At 44.0% G+C, this 27,500-nt stretch overlaps 2 protein-coding genes across 4 annotated transcripts in view; one reads left to right on the top strand and one right to left on the bottom strand.

The window, feature by feature from the left end:
- dgkh (diacylglycerol kinase, eta) overlaps positions 1-15,276 on the bottom strand; it is a 69,952-nt gene extending 54,676 nt beyond the window's left edge. For 2 of the 3 annotated variants that reach the window (XM_079519235.1, XM_079519237.1), the window contains exons 1-2: positions 13,751-14,163; positions 1,610-1,720 (exon numbers count right to left, since the gene is read on the bottom strand). In XM_079519235.1, the coding sequence (XP_079375361.1) occupies positions 1,610-1,720; positions 13,751-14,041 (402 nt within the window). In that variant the 5' untranslated portion in view covers positions 14,042-14,163. Of the gene's footprint in view, positions 1-1,609; positions 1,721-13,750; positions 14,164-15,059 lie in introns of those variants that run through there. The other variant, XM_079519236.1, reaches the window with a different exon arrangement.
- Positions 15,277-16,954: 1,678 nt separating this feature from the next.
- The window catches only part of vwa8 (von Willebrand factor A domain containing 8), a 110,227-nt gene continuing 99,681 nt past the window's right edge, over positions 16,955-27,500 (top strand). Inside the window, exons 1-7 of the mRNA XM_079518720.1 lie at positions 16,955-17,227; positions 17,979-18,056; positions 18,242-18,375; positions 19,602-19,712; positions 26,382-26,549; positions 27,150-27,314; positions 27,450-27,499. Coding sequence (XP_079374846.1) covers positions 17,086-17,227; positions 17,979-18,056; positions 18,242-18,375; positions 19,602-19,712; positions 26,382-26,549; positions 27,150-27,314; positions 27,450-27,499 — 848 coding nt within the window. The 5' untranslated portion in view covers positions 16,955-17,085. The remainder of the gene's footprint in view (positions 17,228-17,978; positions 18,057-18,241; positions 18,376-19,601; positions 19,713-26,381; positions 26,550-27,149; positions 27,315-27,449; position 27,500) is intronic.

Below are 27,500 nucleotides of genomic sequence, written 5' to 3'. Positions count from 1 at the left end.
GTTAGAACATCAGAGAAAACGGCTGCAGAAGGCCTATACTGTATACGCTCTATTACTGTCCCAAATTATGAAGGACCTCCCTAAAGTTCTGCAAAATGCAGTTTTGTTTTACATTTCCAAATAGTTTCTACCCAGTTCTAGCCACGACAATGGATTTAGATGTCATCATCAGCCGTATCAGTGGGCACAGATACTGTATCTGGTTGTCTGGCTATGCGAGACTATATGCAAAACAAGCTACAAGCTTAACCAAATACGGTGTCTAGTGTCTACTTGAGCCAGGCCTGTTGTGTTACGTTGCCCAACCCAGAACTATACCGAGGATATACACTGTGCACTCACACCACGTGGGGATACTAAACAAAATCATTGTTCTAATTGTTGAAGTCATCACACCGTACTTGTCGGTGTGAAGTGGTTCCTATCCATATTATGGTGTGAATGCAGCAGTGACTTATACTGTACGTATGGGGGGGTGAATAGAGAGGTATAGGGAGAGAGGGGTGTTGGGGATTGGCCCCTGACTGGCCCCTGACTGGCCCCTGGCTGGGCTGTGCTGACCCGGATTGTCATCAGTCCCTCCTCGGATCCGCTGGCGCCCAGAGGCGGGGGGGAGGAGTGTCGTGGGCCCGTCCAGCACACGGACAGAACCCGCCAACACACGCGACTCCTGGACACCCTGCGCCGCACCCGCTCCTGCCAGCGTGACAGGGCATTGCCAGGCTGGCACACAAACACACACAAACACACATTCCAGACCAGGGAGGTTAGGTTATCCAAGCTAAAGGGGTAAAGAGAGGGTTAAAGTTCAAGGGTTAAATAGAGAGGCATACCAGATGTGAACTGACTAAAAGGGGGGAGGGGAGTTAAGATGTTGGAAGATTTAAAGTACTAGTCCTTACCCGTTCTGAATATATGAACAGCAAATGATGTTGGCCAGATGGGGCAGTAGAGAGTACTCTCTACTGCCCCATCTGGCGGAGTCAGGTTAATATAAGGAAGTGTAGGCTACAGACAGAAGGACGGACAGACAGACAGAATGACTGACTGACAGAAATTTTTCGGTGCATTTATAGATAGATAGATAGATAGATAGATAGATAGATAGATAGATAGATAGATAGATAGATAGATAGGTAGGTAGGTAGGTAGATAGATAGATAGGTAGGTAGGTAGGTAGGTAGGTAGGTAGGTAGGTAGGTAGGTAGGTAGGTAGGTAGGTAGGTAGGTAGGTAGGTAGATAGATAGATAGATCAGATAGATAGTAAAATAAAGAAAGAGCTGATAGGGTTTCATGTCCTGTATCTGCAGATTGTGTCAGTATCACTCATGATATAACGACAGGGCTGGAGAGTGGACATATACAGTATTTGCGGTCTGTGGGTACAACTTGGCTGTTACTCTAAAGTGAGACGTAACGTACAGTACAGTACAGTACAGTACAGTACAGTACAGTACAGTACAGTACAGTACAGTACAGTACAGTACAGTACAGTACATTTAAGGCAGTCAGCTTGCCTCATGTGTGCCGAAGTTAATTGGCCATAATGATGCGCCAGCAGGAAGGGGTTGTGGAGATGGACACATAAAGACACACACACAGGCCTACCTTGGCATCTTTGGCGTAATAGAGAGTTCTCCCTCTCAGTTTGAAGTAGCGCTTTCTCCACCTCTGGAATGAGCTGGTCTGTTTGAGCAACAACCCCTCCTTTATACTGGTCTAGGATGAGAAGAGAGAGGATGAAACAATTAGAAATATAACCCATTTATTTTCATTTCCTTCTTAACTCACACATACTGTAGTCAGGCAGAAAGACAGAGATAGAGAGAGAAAGAGAGAGGGCAAAGTTTCATTTTCTATGTCATCCCTCCAGGTAAAGTGCATTCTTGTTTTACTTTATTTTCTTTAAACCTGGTCAACAGGCATCATCATGCAACAGAACAGAACAAGCTGTGATCAGGTTCCAAGAATGTACCAATACAAAACGTATATACTGTCAGACTGTGCAAAATATACTTTAATCGGCATAATATGTAATGATATGTGGCCAGTAGGTCAAATAGATACGCCAAAATAGTCCAGAAAAATGCTCAATCCCACCCACACAGCATCTCTCTCCTGGGCACTGACCACCCTTCTGTGTTTATCTACAGGAAACTGTCAAGATTGTGTGGGTGCGTGCGTGCGTGCGTGCGTGCGTGTGTGTGGTGCGCACGTGCGTGTGCCGTTTGTGCGTGCGTCCTAACACCAATTTTACGCCTGGGAGGCAAGGGATAGGCCAAACAGTGGAGAAGAAAGGAAAGCCATTACAGACTCATCATCCCTCGTGCCTCTAAAGTACTATAAACAGAGATCACTCATTCAGGCCCTTCCCCTGAGCCAGAGAAAGAGAGTCAAGGAGGAGAGAGAGAGATACAGAGAGAGAGAGAGAGAGAGAGAGAGAGAGAGAGAGAAAGCAGAGGGCAACATCCCCATTGACTGCTTGCACTGGATCAACCATCTGTTGAAGTCACTGGAACTCGGTGGATTGAGAGTTGAGTTTTAACCCTTCTGGTCTATACACACATCTGTCTTGAACTCTGAAAGTTTGACAAGTTTTAAAGAGACTCTCATGGTGTGGAAAATAGACCTCTGCTAACGAATGTTCCACGCGTCAGTGAACCCCTCATGGGGACTTTTAACAAGCAAAACTGCGTATGGTGTGCTGTCTATTCTTAAGGTCCTCCTGTGTGTTTCCTACCTAAAGTGACAGTCTCGGCCGAGCACAGGCACATGCACGCTGGCACACAAAGTCATCATGTATAGGCAAGACATACAGTACATGCATGATTCACTACTGGATGAGACATCACACACACGCATAATACTGTAAGTCTGTATGTACACAACAGAGCACATGTGCATTCACACATGCACACTTTGCATACAGTCATCATGTGTACTGTATGCAGACAAACAGACAGAAGACACTCCAAATGCAGGGAGACATGGTAACACTCAAGACACACATGGAAATGGTGTGGACACACGCACGCGCACACACACACACACACACAGACACACACACACATACACACAGGCTATTTATAGCAGAGGAAAGGCTGCTCTCTGAGGGGAGAATTACAAACAGAGACACAGGCTTGGAGCTGACATCCTGCCCACCAGCTGTGTCAACTTAAACACAGTGAACACTGTTCCAGCACACACACACACATGCACACGCACGCACGCACGCACGCACGCACGCACGCGCGCACGCACGCACGCACGCGCGCACGCACGCACGCACACACACACACACACATTTTGATGCATCAAACATAACGCAATTTTAAAATATGTGTTCATTCATGCAGCATAGTTCTACCTGAACGTATTAACAAAAATATGAATGCTGTCACAACATGCAGAACTTTACCCAATGAGCTTCGTGGACGCCACCTTTCTTACACCAAATCATGTCACCTTACACACTGCATTAAGCGTGTTTGGTCAAACAATAAAAGTCTGTGTGTATATCAATAGCTGAGTGGTCTTCAAGCTATACTGTAGTGTATTCTGTGTATCAATAGCTGAGCGCAAGCAGAGACGAGAAGAAAAAGAAACAGAAGATGACATAGACTTACAGAAAAATAATGAGAAGCAAAAACAAGAGCCAACACACACACACGGACGCACACACACACACACACTGTGAGGCCCAACCACTGTGACTAGACCGAAGCGTCTGCAGTGTTTACATGCTTCAGATGTTAATTCCCCCGCTTTTCCTTTACGTAAAACAGTCTGAAGACCAAATTCCAGCAGTGGATTAAGGTGAAATACCTCAATCCTTACTGCCGTAAAAGGCCTGGTGTGTTTGGCTGTGGCCACACTCAGAGGTGGACTGAACTACTGAGGGACCGGCAGAGCAGGCCCAGTCATCCTTTCATGTTTAGACCTGTGGCGTTGCCATAGTAGGCACTGACGATTACATGGGGAGTGCGCAAACACACGCCTTTTATATAGGGTCATCTCTACATTCTGAAACGCAAGACAGTAGTGAACTTGTCTGTATAATGCACAAGCACACATGCACGCATGCACACACACACACACACACACACACACACACACACACACACACACACACACACACACACACACACACACACACACACACACACACACACACACACACACACTCATCATGACATTATTTTCCCTTTGCTATCATCTGCAATCCTATCTTATCGTATCTGTCTCCCCAACACAAAATGGTGAATATACAGTATGCTGTACTATATGGAAACAGAGCCATTGAGCATTGAGTGCACACGCGAGCACGCACACACACACGCGCGCGCGTGCGCATGCACGCACGCACACACGGCCGCACGCACATATGCAAACACAGAGCTCAGGCACACAGCTCCTTTCCACAGCGTGTCATTTGCAGAGTATATAGACCGTGTCAACAGAAGGTGCTCATTACTAGAAAACAAGGCTTTTATATGCCTGTGCTAACCATGGAAAGAGATGCCCTCCAATTCACATGGTCTTCTACTATTTTAGATATCATAATGCATTGCGCACACACACACACACACACACACACACACACACACACACACACACACACACACACACACACACACACACACACACGTGCGTGCACGCACACCATATGGGTTGTCCAGTCAGCTGCTGGCTGCTACTTATAATCCAATCAGAGCAGAGAGAACACAGGGCTATCTGAGAAGCTTCATGAAGGCCTCATGACCAGCCATGCCAAACAAATGACCCCACACACACACACACACACACACACACACACACACACACACACACACACACACACACACACACAGATGCTGACAAGCTAACAATGCTGACAAGCTAACGTGTAATGTAGCACCCGCAGAAATCCTATACTAGGACATTTTACTCTTAATCACCTTTGGCCTTAAACATTAGCCCTGCATTGGTCCACCATGGTTGTTATAGTAAATTCAGCAACATAATAATATACATATCCTTTTCAAAGCTTGATATTAAAAGGAACAATGGCACACATTGCTCTGGAGTTTCACCATCTTTGAATGAGCATGGTAATATTTTTGTACATATTGGTTAAAGTTCAGTTTACTTTATGGTTCTAAAAATACAGTCCATTCGCACAGTCTATACTGTTTTCTTTCTGCACTAATGTCAAATGTATTTTTCAAACTATTACAAATGGACCCCATACTGTGTACCCCACTTTGATGCATCACTTTTAGTTGAAAATCTGTTATTTTGTCGAGCAACACAGTCGTAAAAAGAATTATAAATTGGTCCTAAAGTCCTAAAGAAGTGGAACTTTTTCTTTCCTCCATGCCAAAGTAGCAAAAGTGACTTTGCTCTAGTTGGGTGTTCTATTTTCTACTAGTTTGTCCCTCCTTGGTCTCCATAGTTCCTCCTTGTCTTCATCTCCTTCCTGTTGCCAAGTGGGGCAGAAGTGATCTATAAATAGTTCTCCTCCTCTCTCTCCTCTGCTAAATTGTGAGAGGGAGAGCAAGTCCCTGTGCCAAAGAGAACTGAGTAACCCGAGCACCGTGTACCTTACGCACACGCACGCACGCACGAACGGGCGCATGCACGCACGCACACACGCACGCACGCACACACAGACAGTCACACACACACACACACACACACACACACACACACACACACACACACACACACACCATGTCTGGCTACTGACAGGGTGGCACGCACTCTCTCTGTCTGTCACTACAAAACACACACACACACACACACACACACACACACACACACACACACACACACACACACACACACAATGGACAAAAGGCGCAGGCAGTTCCAATGAGTCCAACAGCTGTGTGCGGAGGATAAGGGCAGAGCAGATGAAGAGTGCAGAGCAGAGCTTGTATATCCTGCCCATGAGGACACCAAGTCAATCAGCCTGCAGCCTGCAGATAGATAGCTACTGGATGACATGACCATCTTCACACCAGGACGTACCAACTACAAGCAACTAGAAACCACCTGCAGAGTGAGGATAGTGTAACCTCTCACATGCCTGTTCACTGCTACAGGCACACTTGTGATTTTTTTTGTGCTTTTTCTCTGGTTAACCACTTAAACATACAGGTTACAAACTTACTGCAACCATGGTTATTTGAGTATTACGAGCGAGAGGTCTTGCATATGGGAGAGCGCCCCTGGTGTAATAACAGAATCATTTATTATACACAGGGTACCCCCCCCCCCCCTTTGTACTACATTGTGCCATACAGTACATAAGGGACTTATGCCGTGGCCTGGCGCACTATTCAAGATAAGCATTTTCCTTCCTCTTATCAAGCAAGGAGGGCGTTTCGGCGAGACATCTTGCTCGCAATACTGAAATAACCGGGGTTACGTTTGTAACCTATAGTTATTATTTTATATTCTCACTCAATGTCTCGCTTCTGGGAGACAATCCCTCTAGGCTCTATACTAGGTCACCTCCTGTTTTCTATTTGTCGGAAGTATCTGGAACATACCGAAAATAGCGTTGCAATGTGCTGTAAGCTTAGTTAATAGGCCGGGACGCTAGGTTCAAGTGGTTTTAAAGAGATAAACAATAGTCTACAATGGAGACTCTACATTATAAAAGGTCACCTCTCCAGAGGCAAGGCTTGTCTGTTGTTAATGGACCCCTTTCACAGATGTGTCCTAACAGGATAAACACAGCTGAAGCTAATAAAATTAATTGATGGTGCGTGGTTACATTTGATTTACTGTAGGTTTATCAGTTAGCAACAAGCATTGACAATACCATTGCATAATAGTGTCAGTCAGTACTTGATCTGGCTGACTGCCTGGGACACCAGTGTGACCTATCTCTAAAGGCCTGTGGCGATGCTGAGGTGAGGGAGCACATGTCATCGATAACTCCACGTCTCTCATTCCTCTCTTTCCTGCAAATTCAGCAATGTTCCTTCTTTTTTTTTTGCAATATTTTCTGATAGGATAGGACATAGTGAATAGAGACAAGGAAAAGTGAGAGACTGGGAACGACACGCAGCAAAGGTCGTCGGGATCGGGACTCGAACCCGAGACACACTGTCAGGCATGCGCCTATTATGTGGTTTGCGAATGGACCGCTAGGCCAGCGGGCGCCCCAGCAATGTTCCTTCTATCCGTTCCCTGGGTTTACATGTATATCCAGACCAATATATCGTCTGGTCGATATATCAGCTATTATTTATCCTTTTTTGACAGCATTTTAATAATTATGACAGTCATGCAGCAACTTCTGCCTGTTTTTGGGACCGTTACATTTACAGAGCAAACGTGTAAATAAACGTTCAGATTTCAAATAATAAGCACTCACCCAAGTGCCACGGATGTTAGAATTTTGCTGGTCGAATGCACGGCCCCCGTGCATTCCACATTGTTTAATAAAATGATTTTGTCTCAAACAGGGTGTGTTCGGAAAACTCACAGTTGCACACCAGGAGTGCACTCGCCTATTAGTTTGTATTGGCAGTGCGGTCAGTGTGCCTAATCGAACACACCCAGTTTATCAAAGTGCAATGTCACACCTCCCAACCGATAGGAGCGCGTAGTTGAAAGCCTATGAGGAAAAAAGGGCTTTTTATTAAACAACGCGGAATGAACGGGTGCTAATAGCCGATCCAGGAATTTTGAACATCAGTGGCCAATTTAGCACTTGAAATCTGAACATTGATGTACACGTTTGCTCTGTAAATGTAGCAGTCCCAAGAAAACAGGCTGAAGTTTCGCCAGGATGCTGGCAAAGTACGAGCGTCATGTGAACCATGGCTACTGCCATGTAATCTCAAAACAACGAAAAGAACACAACAATACAACAACAATTTCAACCTGGCATCCCTTGTATACAAAGAGAGACAAAATGACCCTGTCTGACTAAGTCACCCACAAAAGCCTTCTACACAGAAAAATCCAGCTGAACGTTAAATGAACACTCCGGATTTCCCTGTGTGTGTGTGTGTGTACCGACAGCTCTGAATTGCTGTAATCGTAATTGCCCGGCCTATTAAGACAATTGCTGAGTGTTGTAGAGTGGCAGTTGCATACTATATACTGACTGAAGTGATGAGAGACAGGCCTCTTGTCTGGGCCTGGAATCTGCCTACTTTGTCAGCCACTGATTTATCCCCATTACCCACTCATCCTCTCCTTCTGACAAAGGGTGCAGTGATTGTGGAGCCAGTACAATCATTTCTTTTAGGGGCTGCTGCTGAAATCTCTCCACTCCTCCCCTCTTTGTATCTCTCTCTCTCTCTGTGTCTTTCTGTCTCCCTGTCTCCTTCCCTCTCTCTCCATTCCTCCCACTGTGAGCATCTGTGCCTCTCTATCCCTCTCACCACACTGTTACATTTGTAGGGGTGTAATTGTAACCCTGTCACCCTTCCTCCCCCTCCTCTGTCCGCCTTTCTGTCACTGTGGCAAAATGGAAAAGTGCAATCTGGTCGTTGAGAAGGTGTAATTCTTCTGTCTGTAGAGTCCCCGCTTAACATCACCAGTTATGCACACACCATTGTTACATCTTGGTATGGACTATGAGCTTTTACAAGGGTGATAAGGGGAGATTTGCATGGCTAATGACATGAAGTCAGGCAATTTCAATGCAATTATCTCCAGGTTCAGAGATGGGCACAAAAGGCATTTTTCGCACTACATAATGAATTTCAGTAAGTGAGTGTGTGCGTGCGTGCATGTGTGCGCGTGTATTGTGTATCTGACACAACGGCGAGGTAGAGTTGGACTATACCCCTCTGTTCAAGGTTTTTTATTTGTTCCTGGCCCACGGGCCACTACATGTAACTCCTATGCCCCTCTACACAGTAGAATTCTCCGTATGAGATATATTTTGTAAAAATTAACACTGAGGATACTGTGTAAATCCCCAAACTATCTGATGTGTGGATCAGCCTGTGGCAGCCACACACTGTCTTTGAGAGGAAAGCCAGTGCCCAGCACAAGCCTAGGCTAGACAGAATGCCCCAGGGCTCTGCTTTCAATCACACAGCCATCAATCCCAGGTTATTAAGCTCCCCAAAGCTATACGGCAGTACACCGTGAGAGGACAGGAAGGAGAAGGGATGGTCGTGTTGAGGGAGTGAAGATGGTAAGAGGGAGGCGAAAAGCAAATCAGAGGAGAGAGTGAGGTGTGAAAGGAGTGGACCATTAATTAACACTGAGCAACGCATGGATTCCGACTCTGCCATAAATTAAAGCTCTCTGCATATAGGCTGCTACAGTTAATAGTAGCTCTACTAGTCTAATGGCTCACAGTTACACCAACACCACCACAGGTGATTTGTAGTTGTATATACATGTATGACAGCAAGAAACTTGAAATAGAGGCGGTAGAGAGAGAGTAAAAGACAGCGAGATAGATGGACAGATAGAGACATGGCAGAGTTTCTAATGGGTACCATATGACATAGTATCAGGTTCCCTCTGTGTGCATTCATCCCATTACTCTCTAAGAGATGGGCGACAATCAGGCATCAGAGAGCTTAGTGTCTCCTCTCTGCAGTGGTGCATCAACGCTTATCGGTGCATTATCATCAACAGTCGTCGCTATTTACACACATCAATATATCGACCGGTTGTGATGAGTTTATGAAGGGCTATCATCGTCAAATGGGTACAGATAGTTTCAAAGACCGAGAGCAGGGAATTGGCTGTACAGTATCAGCAGCACACAGTCAGGGAGTCTAAAACTTTGCAATGTTTGCATTATCAGTGATTCAGTGTGGATACTTTGATTCATGAACACACATGACATCCTGTGAGTACTGTGTTGAAATTAGTCTTGTGTAGCCAGACAACTATTCAACAATCTCTGAATGCTATATAGACTGGAACTATACCTCCAGAAAGTAAGGAAGCTGCCATTTCTGTTCCATTTTCTTTATTTTTTTCCATTTCTGCTAAGCAGCAAGCTATATATGATTTCAATTTATATTAGGATAAATTTGCGCGACTGTAAAGACGAAACGGAAGTCAATATTACACGTGACGAGAGGGTGTTCTTTATCGTCATTAATGCACGCCTGCGATGCTGCAGGTGAGTTCCGTAATGCAGAGCAGAAGTGCATTAATGACGATAAGGAACACCCTCTCGTGCAATAGTGCAATTATACAACAGTTACCCTTAAAAGATATTCGCTTTTTTAGCCACTAATACGACCACAAATAGCCTAGCCACCAAGTCTGCTGCACTCTGGGAGAACAGACCAGGTGATTTCTTTGTTTTGATTAGGTGTTCCAATATCGTGGTTTAAGCACGGCTAGGAAGCTGTTTCAACCAATCAGATTGCTTCCTCGAAATGACCTGTTGTATAATTCCGCTTTATCACTTGCTTGTGATCAGAGCATACGTGCTCCAGACTGTATGACAGAAGCATTTGAAAATTGCGAGAGGCAACAGTCTGGCCACATGAGACTATGTTGAAACAGAATGTCTGGCTGGCACAATAATATTGAATGTATGGCTGTATGCCATTATAAAGCAGATTGCTGAATCTGAGACTTGTTCTGATGTGTTGAGAGTACATGTCTCCTCAACCCGATCAGCTCTCTCTTAGGCAGTGTTGCCATGGAGTCAGCCAATACACATAGAGAGATGTGCAGGGTGTCTCCGACTACCAGAGCCATGGTGGACAGGGAGAGAGACACACACACACACACACACAAACGCACGCATGCGCACGCACGCACTCACACACACACACGCACACGCACACACACACACACACACACACACACACACACACACACACACACACACACACCGGGGGTTAGCAAACAACCTGGTGGAAGAACACTCAGTGAGCTAGTGTCTGCATGATCCATTAGTTCTGCTCAGCACTTGTCCCGCGCACACACACGCACGCACGCACGCAGAAACGCACGCACACACACACACACACACACACACACACACACACACACACACACACACACACACACACACACACACACACACACACGCACACACACACACACACACACACACACACACACACACACTCACACACCGACACACACAGGCACATGATACAAACGCACACACATATATATACACAGGACACAAACATACACTGCATTGCAGATGGAAGATACACTCACGGCTGCCTCTCATTCGTAGCCTTCTGTTAGTTTGTTACGACATAGTAAAATCGCCAGTGATGGTTTCATTGTAAACATTGATCCAAATGGACCCATACATTACACTCACTGAGCACATGGAAGAAAACTCCAATATGTTTTTACAGTATAGTATACAGTACAGTACAGCAGGGCTTCTCAAAGTAGGTGCCTTGATGTACTGTAAGTCCAGGGGTGCCTAACAGTATACGTTTTAACAGCGGGCGACAGCCAGACAAATTTTCCGGAAGTGCATTATTTGTCAATGGGACCCGGCAACTACTGGTGATAGAGGCGATAGCAGGCCAACAGGCGATGGTCGAAAAGTGGGCGGATGAACGTCGGCCGAAAAGATACAAATAATTCATCTTTTGGGCGATAGTGGGCGATTGGGCTATAGCCAATGAAATTCAAGCGACGCTCGCCGTTGGTCTCTAAGGTCTCCCGCTGTTAAAACGTACTGTCAGAATACTTTGATAATATTTTATCAATGTCACTTGCACCTTACTTGGTGCGTCTCTTCACCAAAAATAGCCAATCTACAAGCTCACAACATGACGTGTCGTATTGTGATCTTGTAGATTGGCTATTTTTGGTGAACGTTTCCCCCCAGAATAGTAAATATATTAATATATGTTGTTAATATATCATATGGTGCTAATTTAACAATGAGAGGTGCCGTGGATGAAAACGTTATTTACAGGGGTGAGCCAATGGTACGGTACGGTACGGTATGGTACGGTGCGGTACGGTACGGTATGGTATGGTGCGGTGCGGTGCGGTACGGTATGGTATGGTGCGGTACAGTAAGGTACAGTCATAGTACCACTGTGTAACAAGCAGACAGGCTCATGGACCAGCTTGCCATACAGTATAGCCAACAGTACAGACGTATGGTCCCAGAGAACAGATGAGCTCACTCAATGTCATTAATATCCCTTCAAGTTCAGTGTACATTACTGTATAAGCACTACGCAGCAGTGTACTTTACATCCTTGAGAGCAGAGTAACAAAGTCATATCACTGCCCCCTGATCAACCTTTCATACACCCATTTTTGAGGGGCGCTATATCCCCTCCAACGTCTGCCTTTCATGTGGCAGCCAAGTCTATGGACTTTTAATGTTTGTCTTATTCATGCTCCCCCCACAAATCAACAGGCCCCCACTGGCCCACTCGTGACGCCATTTGGCAGCCATGGACTACGGGGTAGAGTGGCTGGTGGATGGTAACCACAAGGTTCCCAGTTCCAACCCGGGCTCCCCCAGAGGTATTGTCAAAGTGTCCTTGAGCAAGACACTGAACCCCTAATTGCTCCTGATGTGCTGGTTGGTGCCTTGCATGGTTTCCGCCGACATCAGTGTATGAATGTGTGTGTGAATGGGTGAATGTAATGCACAATCTATATAAAGCGCCTTGGATAAAGGCGCTATATAAATGCACCATTTACCATTTTAATGTTTGCTTTAAGCAGCGACGTCATGTGGCAGCAACAGTGGGCGGCCCTCACTTCACGTGAGTGTGATTTTTTAAACTCCCCATAGTCTGGCCAGTGGCCACCCTATCAACGTAATTTCAGCAAGAACAGGTGAATGAAGAATGTGTCATATAGACTCTACAGGTGTGCACTATAGCAGACTTAGAATAGTGAACGGGTCGTGAATCCAAGCTGCGCACACATGAACTAGAATATTAACATTGAGCTCCACTGACTGCCACATATCACCAGACCTCATACCTCATGTGGAACACAATTTAGGCTACTTTACTCCACACCTCTGGTCAGATAATTAGCATAAGGAAAGCAGAGCCAGTCAACCGTGCGCACTGGTCCGTGCCCCATAGCATCTAAATATACCTCCCACATTGAATAATTTAGGCAGGGTGGAGTACGGGACGGTCAATAATTAAATGGATCCATTGGCTTGGGAGGAGGACGCTCATTTACTGCGTAAAGTGGGCCAGCACAGCTTAGGTGTCAGTGTGAAAGAGCAGAATATAGCATCCTCTTACTGAAGGTCTATAGTCCAATTAAGGCATGCTCGTACCAGTGGTCTGAATGACAATGAACAAGGTATGATAATATAATATGAATTATTATATTATTATTATTACTAGTAGTATTAGGCCTAATTATAATACAATATATCAACAACTGAGCTATAGCCTGTGCTGAGTTTGATTCTTTTGAAATGTCTCATTTCTACAACCTGTTGAGCAAGACAGCTGCATGCACATACCTAATTCATGATTTCTAAGCAGAAGATAAAATACAACAGAATGAACAGATAGATCATTTATTATACACCGTGAAATCCTACTTTACTACTTTCATTTACAATTGCAATTGAAGCATTTTAGCAGATCTGCTCTTGTGCAAAGCGAGTATGGTTATTTGCCCTTCAACACATGTTGATTGTCAAGTCAGTTTATCACTGCGATCCTGAGCGTGAAACAATCCATTAGAGGCTATAAACCTGTTTATATGAACCGACCAAATAGCCTAAACCCTAAACTGCCATTATCAAATGCCTCGACATATAGACAGTGGATAGGCTACCGTCCTTACCTTACTCCTTATCTGTCCAGAGGTAGACACTTTCCGGATGAGTTTCTGGGGGCCTTCCTGCTCTGCCTCGCTGTCTGACGACTCGTCCGCTGCTCCGGATCCCGCGACAGCCCCCACGACGTTCGCATGGATCCCCGCGGCGGACGGGGGCCCTTTCTCCGGCTCCTGTAGCGGGGAGTAATAACACCACTCGGGATTAGCCTTCATCATGCGGTCAGCCGCTCCCTTCCTTCTCTCCTGGATGCGAGAGCTGCTGGACAGCGGCTGGAAAGCGCCCTTCCTCGCTGTCATCTTCCCGCTGCTGGCTGCCTGTAGCCGCTAGAATAAAGCCCGCTGTGTTCTCTGTCTCAGAGATGTGTGAGCTGATAGACGCATGTCGCGGTACGGTGGGAAATGGTCTCCACACACACACACTACACACACACCATAAAACCTGCTGCTTACTGCCTGGTGTTTATGGCCCCGACACAGACTACATGGTCAGACTCAAGACCAGACTGAGGACGTATAGAGACCGCCTCGGCTCGGCTTGGCAGGCAGGCTGTCATTCAGCCACAGTCCCGGACGCTGCGCGTTGCCGTGGCAGACCCTAGCGGCGGACTAACAAACATCCATGTCGTGTGTGTTTGTTTGGTCAATTAATTAGTGATCAAAACTAAGGCTATTAAATAATTAGATTTGGGGGTATATTTGTTTGTTTATTTTTGCCACAAAACGCATGAATTGGTTTAATGAATGGGCTCCAATCCAATTCCTCCAAAAGTTAACAATGTAGCCTATACAGGCTACGAAAAAAGATGTGTATGAGTGTGAGAGGAAATAGTAAAACTATGTTCGGGTAGGCCTATATATTGTTAGATTCCCCTTATTAAATTTAACAATGAATGGGCTACATTTGTCAATCCCCGCGTGTTGTGATTTGTTACGCCGATTATTATTTTTTAGCTTAACGTGGCAAAACGGAAGTATGCGAAGAATAAGAAGTATAAGAATGAAATCGAACTGAAAGTAAACAAGCTTTGATATTTTATTGACATGAGTCATGACCATTTTCGAAGACAAGAGAAGAGAAGCCTACTGCACATCCTCATCCGTCGTTAACCTTTTAGTTTTACCATTATGAATCTAAACTGTGGGCTGCCAATAAGGTTAAACTGTACAAGTCATCCCAAATCAAATCACAAACAACGAATGAACTCCGTCGAGTTGTATATGTTTATCCCATGCCCTAAAAGCAAACGAGGACAGGCTCGGTTTTGAAATCAGAAACAGAGTAAAAAAAAGTGTCCTTTGTTGGAAAATGACTAACCAGCAGTTCCTCCCAGACAGGGCTGCGGGTGTAATGGTAGACATCGTCCATAGTCCCAGTCCTCTCTGTCCGGGCCGCTCCGGGGAAATCAGGGAATGGTGGAGGAATGCAGAACCTGCCCAGTTACTCTAAAAGTAAAAAACATTCATATACGAGCCCTGGACAGCCGGGATTATTTCACCTCCGCTTCCTCTTCCTACATTTCCCACTCGATCACTGTCCGTCTTTTCCCTCGCTAGTCTTTCAAGGGTTGAGCCCAGCGCGCTCCACGTGATAAATGTCAAAAAGCCAGCCCGAATGAAGTACGGCACGGAACGACACACAGCACGGCACGGCACGGCACGGCACGGGGATCACAGGACAACCCGGGAGAAAGAAAGCTACTGTATATGACGTCATCCATCGGGTAGTATTCTCGCAGCTAAATCAATCAAGTATAGGCTATAGTCTATTAACTAACTTAATACGATTCATACGGATATATGTATGCGAATTAAAAGTATTTAATTTAATTCACGGAGGACAGTATTTGGGCAAAATTTGGAAGATGAAAATGACAAATGGGAATTTTGTCGGTGAGATGATGATTGCCTATTTATTTCTTATATATGCGTTCCCCACGTAGTACAGCCTACAACAGCATTATCACAATCACAAATTCACAATAAACATTTCTAATTACCGGTAGGCTGTATTTATTTAATTGTTTTGAAAGGCTTGTTTCCACTGGCTTACATCTCTTCCTCGCACAGCCATCATCATCATCTTCTGTGCCATGACATGTTTTACTCTTAGCCAAAATAAAGAGAAACATATTATGAAAAAAACAAAACATAAATCATACATGATTAATTATGCATAATAAACATGCAGTTGCACAACAATTACCGGTAAGTTATAATTATTAGGTTATTATTATGCGACTGAATGTCGCAGTTTACTATGAAAACCTGCATCTCCCGTCAGTCACGCCTCCATATATGGTCATGCTTCGTGACATCACGCTTCCATATGGTCACGCGACGTAACATCACACCTCGTGTCATCACGGCGTGATGATCACACCTCCATATATGGTCACGCCTTGTGACATCACACCTCGTGACACGTCACGCCACCATATATGGCCGTCTCCATATGAAGATCACAACACTGACCTCATCAAACCCTGGATAGCCATACATGGAGAAGACTGGATCATCACCTAGATCTGCATATATGGAGCCCAGCCAGCAACTCTACATCTGACCTCAAACATCAAACGTTTAGATAGTTTAGAAAGTTAGTGCAGCCGCGCGGCCCGCACCCGACAGCCAGCGAAAACTAGAGTGCTCAACAGGACCGAAAATTAAGGCCCGGCCCTACCTGGGCCCTCATCAAACCCTGTACACTCAAGACACTGCCCCTGCTGCCACCCTTAGATCTCCATATATGGAGCTGACCTGTTCTGACATTCCATATGTTGTTCTGACCTCATCAAACCCTGTACACTTAAGATATGATCCATATATGGCTTCGCGCCCTCATTGCGTCTTACTGGTTATTATTATTATTATTATTATTATTATTATTATTATTATTATTATTATTATTATTATTATTATTATTATTATTATTATTATTATTATTAATATTGTAATAGTAGTAGTAGTAGTAGTAGTAGTAGTAGTAGTAGTAGTAGTAGTAGTAGTAGTAGTAGTATAGCCTAGTAGTAGTAGTAGTATAATGAACAGCAGCAGCAGCAGCATTCTAGAATGGTTATTACAGGCGTTTTACTATGTTATCTCTGCACATAGTGCACAACGATAGGAACAAATAGTCTGAACCGTCATGCCACTACGGAAGACTTTATTTTCGGACCACTTTGTCCAACTTTTATTATCCTCCGCCTGCTGCTAATGCAGTTGCACTGCGCGAGATTATGAAACCATCATGAGGAGTAACGTTAAACCGACATAAACAAGGGGAGAAACGTGGTGTACTTTGGATTCTGGTCTGCATCGCATTCGCAGGATCAGTATTGAACATGCATTATCAGACATTGTGTAAAAGTACAGCAGCTGCCGCTGTCGCTGCGAGGAGAATGCGAAACATAGTGGGAGCTGTGCTGGGCAGGGACGGCTGGACATGGAGGGCTCATGAGGTCAAACTGCTCAACACGTCCGCAGGTAAATGTACCGCTCTGTAGGACAGCTGGTACTGAAGAGTTGCCTTGTCGTCATGGCGTGTACTGTATATCATTTGTATGAGAAACGTGTAAATCAAGGTTGAAAAGATTGACAGCTGGCTAGCAATATGCTAATGAGCTAGCTTGCACCCGGTGTCGTCAGACACAGTGTCACGCTGGAAGTGTGTCAAAGGTACCACCATGCATCATGACAGTCGTGTTTCAGGGCTAGTCCAAGTATTAAAGTTAGACACAACTGTTAGCTAAACTGAATGCACTGTATTGCACTTAAGAGTTATCTCAGTTCATTATGGTGAAGATGTACTAGGGATGATAAACTGAACAAAAAGACTGATATCCTTATCAAACTAGCTCCATCAACGTTTTTTTTTCTTTTATTTGTCACATCACAAGTTTACAGTTTCACAAGCTTCACATGAATTGTATTTACATTAAATAAGGAATAAGACATAAGAGTGAAATATGAAACAGTAAAAATATTGAGTGTCGTTTTTTGCTCCAGAGACTCATCCACAGCCACAGATTCATCTCTTCTCTGCGAAGCGACGTGGACAGTCCTTTGTGCCATGTACGGCATGTAGCCACTAGCCTGTGCATTTTAAATATGTCCACTTATTGTCCATCATAATTACCACAATGAACTTTAGGACTCCTACAGCTGTATGACAGCTCTGTGAAAGAAGTGGTCCTTGTGCTCATTTTAATTTTGCCTGCATGTGCATAATTCCTAGGTGACACAGTGAAGATAGGAGATATTTCGTATCAACTGAAAACACCCCGGAATCCAGAGCTTGTGCCTGTCAAACACAGTATGTATACATATACCTTTTTGTGCGTGCGTGTGTGTATGCGTGTGCGTGCGTGCGCACTGTGTGCGCTGTGCATGCGCACGTGTTTGTAGTGTATGAGAGAGAGAGAGAGAGAGAGAGAGAGAGAGAGAGAGAGAAGATGAGAACTGCCCAACCTTTTCTGATCGTTGTTGTTTGTCTGCTAGTATCACTAGACTCCATGCCTCAGACAGTTTCCCAGCACCTACGATGGATCATGCAGAAAGACCTACTAGGTCAGGATATCTTTCTCATTGGACCACCAGGACCCCTGAGACGCTCCATAGCTATGCAATACCTGGTGAGAAGACATGCACACAATCCTTCCTGCACTTAAAAATCTGAGTTATTACTACTTACACTTATTAGCCTATTTAGCTAATTGTTTCTGCTAGGCCGAGGGCATGGCCAAGACTATGTGTTGCACCCTGTCCGTCCATCCGTCTGACTGCGACCAGCTAATCTCCGGCACCGTTGGCCCATTCGCTGCAAAATTGTGCACACACACTCTTCCTGATTGGCATGTTATGGAGCCACCATGATGCAGATTTTTGCAAAACATTTTTTTTTACATTACTCCTACATATTTTGTCCAAACATCATGCAAATCGGTAGGTACACTACCGACACTAGGTCCGTTTTGAACAAATGCCTCAAATCATGAATGCGATTTACGTGACATTGTGCATGCACACTCCCAATAGGCCAAGGAAGAAATCCCACCCTTTGTATGTACAGTAATTACAAAAACACAGCATTTACATTTACTAACTTGCTTGTATGTGTAACAATTTTAAAGTCAGAGAACATAGCGGAAGTTATTTTACATTTACAGAAGTCAAATTCTTATAATAATAATAATTTTATGTTTTCAGCCAGTAAAGACATGATATTAGATCAATAAATTCAATTTCTGATATTCAAAATCTGCTTGATGAAGTCAGAGAACCAGTGAAACATTCTGTGTATCTGTCAAGAAATAAAACTTGGAGTGGCACCAATGACAACAAAGAGAGTGACATTATGGATGCATATAATTTAATTAAACTTATTTGCTAAAAGCGTTGCTTTGTAAAGGTAGCAAATTTTATTCCCTTTCAGGGCTTCTATAATGTTCTCCTAGGGACCAATAAAGCTTTATATCATGTCATGTTATGTTGCTTGCCTTATTTCGTTGTTCATGTTAACAATTCTATTATAATTCTACCTAATAAGTCTAGGTACTAGGTAGGGACATGTATTTGCTATGCAAGAATTTTCACTCTTACTGACTTTTAGCAAATCTTTAAGCCTATATGTGTATATTCATAATATTCTTAATATTACTGTACACTCCACTGCACAATGGTGTTACTCGCTGAAAATAGCTGATTTTCACGTCATCAAAGGCAAGCTTGAAAATGTGTATGTTCACTGGTGCATTATAGGACTGTCACTGTGCTTAGGTGTGGAGTTGAGAAGTGGTGTGCTGCTGTTTAATAATGGCGTGTGTGTGCGTGTGCGTGCATGTGCGCTGTGGCTGAGCAGGAGCTGACCAGGAGAGAGGTAGAATACGTAGCCTTGTCTCGGGACACCACAGAGACAGACCTGAAACAGAGGAGAGAGATCCGCTCAGGAACGGCGTTCTACATAGATCAGGTCGGTACATCACTACATCACTGCTGTCAAACACAACCCTCCACAGCAGAGGTTCCCAACCACCGGTACGCGGACCGGCGCCGGTCCGCGGGACATGTGCCACTGGTACGCAAGTTTACTCTGTCCGTTTGAATGAAAATACCAAGGATTCGTCAACGGACAAGTCAGTGACTGATTTATAAACGGCTTAGAGTCCGTGTTACTTCAGTGTTGCGTAGCATAATAGTGACATCACTGACCGATCCTTGGTATCTATCTTTACCGTTCATGTGTGCTGAGCGAGCAGCACCAGCAGCAACAACAGCTGCAGCCTATATTATCACGGTCGCTCACGCTAATGAAACAAAACACTACACGCGGTTACGGTACAGGATTATTATTTCATGTCAAAACAAGTAACAAGTATCAGAAGATGATGTACTGTAGGTAGACCCAGGTAAAGTAATGTGTGCGTCACTCTGAATATTTATATATTTTATAAGTTTTCCACATGTCCAAAGTAATTTCTGAAAAAGACATAAACTTAGGTCAATGATATAACGTTATGATGTGATATAATAATAATATAGCAGCGGGTAGCCTATTTAAGGGCCAGTCAACTGTCTTCCGTGAGAACGTATCCCCCCCCCCCTCTTGCCGGTCCGCGAACATTTTATGAACTGTCAGCCGGTCCTGCTCCACAGGACAATTGTAATGTCTTGTGTAGGGTGTTAATCTGGGCTGGAACTACTACTGATTATTGAAAACAAAAGGATTTGTTAAAAAGTTAAAGTTAAATTAAATCGCGTATATTCTTATAATGATCTTTGGTATACGAGTCTCTCTGGCTTTTGAAGAAACTGAAAATACATTTTCACGTGGGTTGCCAACACGCATGATGGTTCAGACCCCCCCCCAACACACGCACATGCAAGCACGCAAGCACACACACACACACACACACACACACACACACACACACACACACACACACACACACACACACACACACACACACACACACACACACACACACACACACACACACACACACAGAGACACAGGTTACGCAAGAGGCAGATTTGACAGTCGGGTAACCATGGAGACCAGCAGCTCCTCATTATCAGAGCTCATCATCCAATCATTCCCAGGGGTCTGCAGAAACCACCATGAAGCCTGTTCATTAACCAGTGTTGGTGGACAGTAACAAATATATTTACTTGAATAATGAATACTGTACTTAAATACATTTTTTCTGTGTATCTGTGTACATTAAAGCCATAGAACATTGAATCAGTTTAGAGCTATGCAACATTGAATTCCAGGGTACTTCAGAGTCGGCACACATGAATTTCAGTTCAACATTCAGTTTAAACGCTTGAGTAATGCAAGACTCTGAACGATAAGGTGGAGGCTGGGGTGGTGGAGGCAAGCGTTGCCGGCAGCACCAGCAGAGTGTGAAGCAATTGAAGCAGAGATCTCGAGTAGGAGAAAGTCGTATTTAAACGGATCGCCTTGATGAGTGAATGAGGTGTGATTGGTGTGTAGGAAAGCGTGGCTAATTGAAAGCAATCAGCAGACTGACAGCTGATTACAGTTGAGCTTTTGTGATTCCCATGACCTGCATGAACTAACACTAAGCTTAATTTATGACTTTTCAAATAATGTATATTCACTATTCAAATACAGTGAAAATATTGAGCTTGTAGATCAGCTATTGTAACGTCAATGAAGTAAATCGGGATGATGTGGTGAAAAAACCTGTTTGCGTGGTTAGGACGTTTCAATCGTGACCAGATATTTATTTGTGGCATTGTTACACAAAATCATTAGTTCATAGTCATATCTGTGCATAGAAATAACGATTGCATAACAGTTCAAGCATCATTCCCAATTCCCCATGGAGACAGAATTATAATTTTTTCCATTACTCGTTTAATTTACTCTTGGGACCCAGGAAGTTGACCTTTTGGAATTGGGGAAATTCTGGCCAAGTAATACGATAGGCTCTTTTTGATTCAGTGGGACTGAGACTGAGTGCTGTTGACCCTTGTTTCTCTGAGTGGCTTTGTGATTAAAGAGACATCTAAGAATCATTCCATGCATACACTGTAGGTTAGGTGCATACGTGCATTCGTTATAATTAGTTCACAAATGCTATATAAGTGACCGACTAGGAATAGTCATGTTATTTTTACATTCAGCATGTTTTCCTGGTCTGAGTGAGCATAAGGAGTAAAGGAACCCACTGAGCAATAGTCGGCGATTAGACGTCCGTCTAAAAATAGTTTATAACTGGTCTAAAACTGAAAGTTTTTTTTGTGGTCTATGCTTAGTTGAAACGACGTTGTTTCAACGTCTAGCCTAAACCCTAAAAAAAACGTTCATTTTTAAAGCAGTTATAACCCATTTTTAGACGGCCATAATCTTAGACACTTAATAGCCTGAGAAATGCTCAGTGGGAAGCTGTCTGAATCTCTAACACTGTGTCCCATGTCATCCATTGATACCACAGTTGTATTTTAGATTGTATTACGGCTGGATTAAGGAAAGCCCCCCCCTTCTGTCTCACCTCCTTCCCAAAAATGAAAACCAGTTTCCGTGGAAACTGCTCTTGAATAGCTACAGCATTACTGATTGGGCTAATTGGTGTGAAGCGTAGGCCTATTTTTAAAGTGGTATTTCTCTTTATGTTACACTTTAAGGGTCTGCTTCTTGTGTCTTGTGTCCATGACAAGATTTTTTTCCTTTTTCTTTTTTACGTCCACCTCACACATTAGAAGGTTAATAACAGAACCAGGGACATTGGTTTTCAGTGAGTTTAACTTGGTGAAGATGGAGTTTGAAGTTACAATGTGTTTATATAGGAGGGGTGTGTGTCTGATCAAATTAATATCAAATAGATATTGAATTAAGCAACTTAAAGCAACTGTCCGGGGTGCACACAAATGCCTCAGTAGACATTAAAATGCGTTTTATAGTGAAATACCCCTTCAAGTGTCAAATCTCAGGGAACTTTCATCTGGGCAATGTGTTTGCGTGTAAATATTTAAACATGTAAACATTTTATTTATGTATGTGCATCTACACATGTCTGGATTACACACTTGTTAGTCTATGTGAGTATTAGAAGCTGTGAATGAACAAATTACGACCCTTTCCTTTTTAGTTGATTAGAAGACACCAAAAACAGAAAAAGACAGACACAAAAATAGAACGAGCTGTGTGTGGGTGTGAGTTAGAGCTCCCCACGGCATCTCTCTCTCTCTCTCTCTCTCTCTCTCTCTCTCTCTCTCTCTCTCCCTCGCTCAGTGTGAGTGAGCGTAGGCGTATCAGTTAGAGGTGTGTTTGTGTGTTAACTAGAACACCGAAATATTCCTATGGGTCCTGGGCTGATTTGAAGTTCTATATGCAGATTGTATGTGTCAGCCCCTATATGCTAGCTCTCTTTCTACCATCTCTCCACCCCTCCCTCCCTCTCTCTCTCTCTCTCTCTCTCTCTCTCTCTCTTTCTCTCTCTCTCTCTCTCTCTCTCTCTCTCTCTCTCTCTCTCTCTCTCTTCTCTCTCTCTCTCTCTCTCTCTCTGTGTGTCTTTATCCCTTCCAGCTCTCCTCCCCCAAAAGTCCACATGTAGGATGGATTTAGAAGTAATCATAGGCATGCCTTTTCTCTGCCATCTTCAACCACCTCTCCCAAGTCGGCAAGCTGTTATGTAAGGCACCTAACCTCAAACCCACGCTCCAAATAGACAATAATAAATAGCTTCCCACCTCCACTTGAACTGACAGTCTACTGAGACCCAGAATGCTTAGCATTCACACACAGGGAAAAACAAAGACAAAATAAGCTTGGTTTCATGAAAAATAGATAGTTTGTTTTGTTATGCAAATAGGGAAGGCTTCAAGTTTTGGTTATGGTACATCATACTGTGAATAACCAGTACCATTGATTGTACCAGGCCCAGCGGGGGCCAGGTTAAATTATTGGACAGTTTTTCCATTGAATAATTGTCATGAGAAAATGTGCCATTTACACACACGTCCCAACCTGATTGACTGCATGTGAGTCATTTGTATTGTGAAAATTGTTTGAGCAACACTCAAGGACAGTCAGCATCTAGCTTACTTGTTTGTGCATGCACATACTGTACAAGTAATAACACATTGTTGTTCGTAAGCTAACAGTCTAGTTCCCAGACAGATTGACGTAAACCGAGTTATGGCCATTTGAATTGTTAGACACACTGGTGTAACACTGCCGTAGTGGCACATATGTGTGCAATATATATATATAAAACATTTTTTTAGGGTGAGACTGTCATGGCAGATGTTTGGTGAGGATTGGAGCAACGGTATGCCTGTGGCCCTAAACTGTGTTTGTGTCAAGTTTGGTCATCATAATCAGATTTATTTTGTCACATCACAGGTTTACAGTAGTGGGTGAAATTCGTTTTCGTGCAAAGTTCCCATCATATTGTTATTTTCATATAAAAAAGAAAGGGAATAGAAAAGGGGGGAGGGGAGAACAATCGAAGAAAACAAAGCACATTATTTACCCGAGATAAGATATAAAGGTGCAACACTGTTGCACTCCAACACTGATTGGAGCAGCACTGTGCCGGTGGCCCCCTGTTTGTGCAAAGTTCGGTACAGATTGGATCATTGGAGCCTGTGGCTCTTTGGGGCCCTTAACAGGGACCCTGGGGGCGACACGTGGTCCCTGGTGTGACAATTGTCATGGCAGACCCCCTGAGTCGCATACCACCTGAGCAGCGTATTTGTCAATGTGAGACTGGTATACAAAACGAACAGCACATACTGGTGTGTCCCCTCACACAAGACATCAGAGTACACTAGTGTACTGATTTGAGCTCACTCTTTGTGTGGACTAACAGAGGAACTTTGCGTATATATATTACATGCCTGTACACCCAAGACACTGCCCCCGCTGCCACCCTTAGATCTCCATATATGGAGCTGACCTGTTCTGACATTCCATATGTTGATCTGACCTCATCAAACCCTGTACACTCAAGACACGCTTCATATATGGCCAGTGCACGCGACCTTGAGGTCCTCGCCCTCAGGCGTCTTACTGGTTGTAAAGGGATTTTGTGTTGTATACCGTATTGTAAATGTATTAATTTGTTAATTATTTTACCTTTTTAAAGTTTTTATTCATGGGTTTTTGATTGTTTGGACCCAATGTTTTATACATTTCTGTCAATAAAGTAACTAGTACTACTAACTAGTATAGCATAGTATAGATTTTCATTTCAGGCCACAAAATCTCCCACAGGTGAAACTTGATAGTTGAAAGGTTACATATGGGGTGGGGTTAGTTGTTACCCACAGAGTATGAAGTAATGGAATGGAGTATGAAGTAAGGGAATGGACGCTGTGTGGAAATGGTCAATAAGAGTGGATTAAAAGTCCCGTGAGTCACTATGAATATCTTCTTCATGCGCTCTACATTATATAACCCACATAATCGTTGACCTATTTCTCAAAATGAGACTGTTTTCATAGGAAAGTGTTTACAGTATTTGGTGGGGATGTTTTCCTTAACCCATTTTGTGCGGGAACCCCTTTTGGTGTTAGCATTATGTTATGCTTTAGCTATTGAAAAATAGCAGATCTACAAGCGGTGGCGCGCTATGAACTTGTAGGTCTGCTATTTTTGAAAAATCGAAGAACCACTGTCAGGATGTAGAAGACATTTTTAGAATCTGATCTCAGGTCAAAATGGGTTAAGTTCTGCAGTGTCAGTCACAGCCTCAGCACATGGCCTGCCTGCGGTGCCCTCCCCACCACCACCACCATCCTGCGTCACTAACATTTCTAACAATTATCTGATTATAGCGTTGGGGACGAAAATGGATTGGGAGTTAAATATAGAGCATCTGGTCCCGACTATAGTTTTATGGCTCCGCTTTCCACACAACGTGCCACGTATTTACATGTTAACCTAATTATATGGCCACTCGCTCTGCGGTCCTCCCAGACAGCTAGAGTTTCCTGCCTCTTGACGTCAGTCAGGGCTGTTTGATTTCTGCACATGCACTCACACAATGCATAGACAGACACACACACACACACACACACACACACACACACACACACACACACACACACACACACGCGCATGCCCTTGCACAAACACGCAAAGTCAACTAATCCAACAGAAGTAACTCTTATCCCACAATTTTGGTGGTGGTAGAAAATAGTCCTTTCTGTTTTGAAGCGTGGTTGCAATGTCTGGAGGGCTGTTGTGAGTACGAGAAGCAACAGAGGACATCCTCAGGAAGGCTTTATGGCGAGCCTGTATTGTTCAATGGAGCGTGGGCAGTAAGAGTTGATACATATTAAAAGATTGCTCATTGTGTAAACGTATTTCACCCTGTTGAGCCTAATTGATACTCGTTCACTGAAAATAACGTTCAAGCTAAGGATGCGACAATGCGATGGCTTGAAGTGTTGATGTGGGTTGGGGTGGACATATAATTTGTATGGTTGCTGATTTGAAACAATCCTCCCACACACACACACGCACACACGCACACACACACACACACACACACACGCACACACACACACACACACACACACACACACGTGTGTTGGAAACAAATTGCAATGTGTTCCTGTTTGCGTGCGTGTGTCTCGTGCGTGCGTGTGTGCGTGTTTCCAGTGTGCAGTGCGGGCAGCGACAGAGGGCCGCATCCTGGTGTTGGAGGGTCTGGAGAAGGCCGAGAGGAACGTCCTGCCCGTCCTCAACAACCTACTGGAGAACCGGGAGATGCAACTGGAGGACGGACGCTTCCTCATGTCGGCGGAGCGCTACGACAAACTGCTGCAGGCATGGATTCAACCCATTTTGACCTGAGATCAGATTCTAAAAATGTCTTCTACATCCTGACAGTTTTCTGAAAAAGCTATGTTTCTATGTCAGTCGTTCTTCGATTTTTCAAAAATAGCAGACCTACAAGCTCGTAGCGCGCCACTCGGTGGCGCGCTATGAGCTTGTAGATCTGCTATTTAGCTAAAGCATAACATAATGCCAATGGATCCCATAGAAGTCAGCATGTCTTCTATAGAAGTGTGTCCTCCACCAAAAATAGGCGCGACTATTTAAACCCTATATACGCGCCAATTTTGGGGTTCTGTACTTGGTTCCCTCCTTTTTTCCCCTTTACACTAAATTTCTTATAGGCCTAAAATATCGCCTATCATGGCATGCCCAGAATAGGGACACTAGGCTTCATGGTAAAAAAAAATAAAGTCATTGACATCTGGGAGATGAAATACTGAGATACAGCTTAGTTAACAACTACTACTATTAGTAAGTGTATTTATTTATTTTCATAATGTGCTGTGCAGACTATAGGTTAGACTGTTCTCATATGTCTCTGTGGCTTTGGCTGCTTTGCCCTCTCTCACACTCATCTGTTTATTCCAGGATCACACTAAAGAGGAGCTGGATTCTTGGAAGATCGTCCGAGTGAGCGAAGACTTCCGGGTCATTGCCTTGGGACTGCCTGTCCCCAAATACAAGGGCAACCCCTTGGACCCGCCGCTCCGGTCCCGATTCCAGGCCAGAGACGTCTACTACCTACCCTTCAAGGTCAGAGCAACAATCGCAGAGAAGTCAACGTCTTCCTGTCTAATAACAATGCTACTCTCATTGTCTCAGTTGAATTATTGATTGTTTGATCACACATCCTATACATTTATCCTAACTCATTTGCGACTCCCTCAGGACCAGTTGGAGTTGTTATACACGGCAGGACCAAATGTCCCAGCTGAGAGG

The sequence above is a fragment of the Electrona antarctica genome (assembly GCF_951216825.1).
Source record: "Electrona antarctica genome assembly, chromosome: 13".
Classification (NCBI taxonomy): domain Eukaryota; kingdom Metazoa; phylum Chordata; class Actinopteri; order Myctophiformes; family Myctophidae; genus Electrona; species Electrona antarctica.
Note: the sequence above shows the minus strand (reverse complement) of the source record. Positions and strands in the feature narration are given on the sequence as shown.